The following is a 3,858-nucleotide window of genomic DNA, read 5'->3' on the forward strand; positions in this document are numbered from 1 at the left end:
TGGATACTCTGCAGATGTGTTTTGGGCTCTCACTGTCCGCCATAGCACTCCATAAAGTGGTGTCTATAATTTTTTGCTTGGATGATTTTCTCTTCGCCATATTTGAGTTTTGTAATTGTCATCTTTGGGTCACATAAGCTGGTGTACTTCTTCTGTATGAACTTAGTTGACTCCTCACTTGGATGGTTTCTTGTTTGAATACAAGCCTTTAAGAGCCCAGACACTATTCCAAGTGATAGCTGGCCATCATCGGCTTTCTTCACCACACTTTGATGTAGCACCCTTATCTTCAGTGATCACTTCATGAAGCTGAGTATGGAGTAGGGCCATCATGTAAGGACTTATTGCTCTTAAATTGGGACTAGGATTTAATGAGAGTCCCAAAAACCATTCCTGGATTTATGCCTTTATTTTATTTATTATTTATTTTAAATTAATTTGCTGTAAGTTGGGAGCCAATACATATGTCATATCATTCCGTGGTTCAATTATCTCAAGCATAATTGTGCAGTTTCTTCCATAATCAGACGTGTTTTCCAAAATATACTTTCCTTCCTGGAATTTTTGACATCATCTCCTTCTTGTCTCCCCCACCCCTGTATATGCCTCTTACCCAAACCCTCATTATATTTTCTTTCCCTGTAGGCTCAACATCCCTGGGTTTCATTTACTGAAAAATAATGAAACAAATAACACAGCTTCAAGAGGGTGAGCCCCAATGGTGATGCATCTCTGAGACACTCTAATGTAAATGAGCATGAGCAGAATATAACAGTATGAGCGTCACGGGGTTGCTGGGATAATACGTGTCTTAATTCAGCACACAGTGTATTGATGTACCAAGACCTTGTTTGTTGGCCAACCAACAGTACATCGCTCTTGGTACAGCTGTTTTTCGCCCTCATCTCATTGATTTCTTTTTTCCCTCCTGCGGGTCACCATCTTCCACTATATCCAGGTCGGTATGTGTTGACCATCTAGCCACCCTCCACCCTCATTTCCCCTTTCTTTTTTTTCAAACTCCAGAGTCTGTTCACTTTGATATGAAAGTTATTATCTTGGTTTTTATTTTTTTTACCCTTATAACAGAGGTTTTTTAAAAATAATATTTGTCCTCTTGTGATTGGCTAACTTCATTCAGCATAATGTTCTTCAGGTGCATCTATTTCATGAGGTTCTTGGTGGTTTTGTCACTATTTAAAAAATTTTTTTTTGTTTTTTAACAACATATAGTATTCATTGTGTGTACATACCAAAATATTGATCCTTTCTTCTACTTTGGCATTTAGGTAGTTTCCATCTTCTTGCTACTGTGAGCAGTGTAACAGTGAGCACGGAGGTGCCTTGTCTTTGTGTGTTATGACTTACTTCCTTAGCAATCAGATGGCAGGCTCATATGGAATTTATACTCTGCGCTGTTTGAGGGAACACTGTGTTGATTTCCACAGTGGTTTTACATCTTCACAGCCTCTCCAGCATTTGTTATTTTCTGTTTGTTTGTTTGTTTTTTACCTTGGCAATCACAGTCAGCGTTAGGCGGTATTTCATGTAGCTTTGATTTGTATCTCCTGGATGACTAGTGATCATGACTATTTCTTCATGTTTGTTGGCCATTTGGATGTCATCTTTGGTTAACTATCTGCTCATGTCTTTTGCCTTTTTAATTGGGTATTCATATTTTTCTTATTAAGATGTTCATGTTTTCTATAGATTTTACAGATTTATCTCATGTATGTTATGTAAAGGAATTAGAATGAATTTTTTGCTTGCTTAGGATTGCTCCCTGGAAGATACAAGCATTGGGAAGACAGAGCTCAAGTCACCAAAGAATGCCCGGGATCAATTTGGCCTGTGCTCATTGTGGGTCTATACCTTCTTGGGGTTGTGGCAGCACCAACAAACCCTGAAAGTCTTGGGGTGCCATGTGGATCTGCCTCACAATGAGTTATCTGAGACCCTGCACCGTGTCACATTTTAGCTCTTGTCTGCCCAATGAGCCTGTAGGACATACACACACGCCCCAAGGCCTGCTAGTGCCTGATTTTTGATGTCACAATCTGACTTTGGATATTAAGTTGACCACAGCTGCTCACAAACTAGATGGCAGGTGGAAGAGGACAAGTACAATAAGATGTGGAAGAGAATTGACCATCAACCTAAAATCAAAGCAGGGGATGGACCTCAGGTAGGTCAATTCGAGACATTGAATTCAGCTCCCGAGTCTGCTGCGTCACATCCCCTAGAGTTGTCAGAATTTCAGAGCTTTCCAGTGTTCAAGGACATTAGTCGTCACATCAAAGAAGTGGGGGCCCAACTGGTGAAGAAAGTCAATGCCATCTTTCAGCTGGATATCACCAAAGATGGAAAGACCATTCTGCAATGGACCGTCGACCTAAAGAATGGGCAGGGGGACATGTATCCAGGATCGGCAAGGCTCCCAGCAGACACGGTCTTCACCATTCCAGAGCCCATCTTTATGGAGTTGGTTTGGGGCAGACTGAATCCTCAGAGGGCATTCCTTGCTGGCAAATTCAAAGTGAGTGGCAAAGTGCTGCTTGGCCAGAAGCTGGAAAAAGTTTTCAAAGACTGGATTAAACTTTGAGCATACAAAACTACCAAGGAAATTAGAACTTTCCCCCAACTTTAAGGTGGAATGGAAGTCATGCTTAACTGAAGATTAAAACTCAAAAAATCGAATACTTTTACTCAAATTATTCCTATTTAAGTTTGCTTCCGTTTCCTGATACTGTGTACATTTGCAGTGAGGGTTATAGAGCAGTAAAAACTTTTGCAGTTCATCGTCAAAAAGTTGTCTTCTTTTCTTTTCTTAGCTGTTTTGTGCTGCAATCTGGGAAAATGAAAGCCACATGTAGAGATTTGTATGATCATGAAAGTTAGTTTTTTAAAACTTCTGTGATTGAGTTTCTAATTATTTTTTAATGATAAGTTTGTGTTTTGATCAAAAGATGTGATGGAGAGGGTGGCAGGACAGAGTGCATGTGGAATACAGGCAGGAGAGAGAATGTTGCCCTCAGTGTATCGTGTCTTCTGAAGGGTGTATTTTAGAATCCAGGGGAATTGAAGGACTCAGGTTAGTAGTTTCTGAACTTGAGCAGACATCAGAATCACCTGGAAAGTTGGTGAAAGCCCAGGTTGCTGACCTCACCCTTAGACCTTGTACGTTGTAAATCTGGGAGCGAGGAGAATGTGTGTTTCTATCAGTTCCCAGGTGATGCTGAATGTGTGATTTACTAGGAGCTTGTGCTCTAGTTTTCACTGAAGCCTTCAGTGATGTCCACAATTATTTTGTTCCAGAGTCTGTACCAGTGCATGCTAACCCTCTTTATGAGCCAGTTCTGAAGTTTCAATGCTTTCAGGAGACTGTGAATTGAGCATTTTACAAATTCAAAGTTCATCCTGGCTTTTCTTCCCTTATGGGATCAATTGTTTGGGAGATCTGGGATGAAGCCAGCTTCAGACTAATATGACCATCATATATGTGTCATTGGTTTCCATGTGATCTGTGTGTGCCCTTACCTTGTAGATTAAATACACACAACATGGACACTGTGACATCCACATGACAGTGACACCCAAACCACCATGCTCAAACATACATTTATCATATGGTCCAGTTGTTCCATAGAAAATAGTCTAAACTGAAAAGAAACCAAATGTGTGGCAACAGGTGAGTGGAGGAACACATCACAGTCTGTCTGTGCAATGCGATACTGCTCAGCAATTAGTAAGAATGAACTGCTGATGTACACAGCAACACGGGCAAATCTCAGAATAATTGTGCTGAGTGAAAAAGCCAGAGAAAACCAAGTACATTCTATATTATCCTTTAAATTAAAA

At 40.4% G+C, this 3,858-nt stretch overlaps 1 protein-coding gene across 1 annotated transcript; it reads left to right on the forward strand.

Annotated features, from left to right (window-relative positions):
- The first annotated feature begins 1,808 nt into the window (after positions 1-1,808).
- Positions 1,809-2,614, forward strand: SCP2D1 (SCP2 sterol binding domain containing 1). Its single transcript, XM_004698151.3, has one exon. It carries the CDS (start codon positions 2,132-2,134, stop codon positions 2,600-2,602), a length of 471 nt encoding a protein of 156 aa, XP_004698208.1. The 5' UTR covers positions 1,809-2,131; the 3' UTR covers positions 2,603-2,614.
- The last annotated feature ends 1,244 nt before the right edge of the window (positions 2,615-3,858 follow it).

This window comes from Echinops telfairi, unplaced genomic scaffold, assembly GCF_000313985.2.
Source record: "Echinops telfairi isolate 266 unplaced genomic scaffold, ASM31398v2 ScPeMD7_5592;HRSCAF=6446, whole genome shotgun sequence".
In the NCBI taxonomy this organism is placed as follows: domain Eukaryota; kingdom Metazoa; phylum Chordata; class Mammalia; order Afrosoricida; family Tenrecidae; genus Echinops; species Echinops telfairi.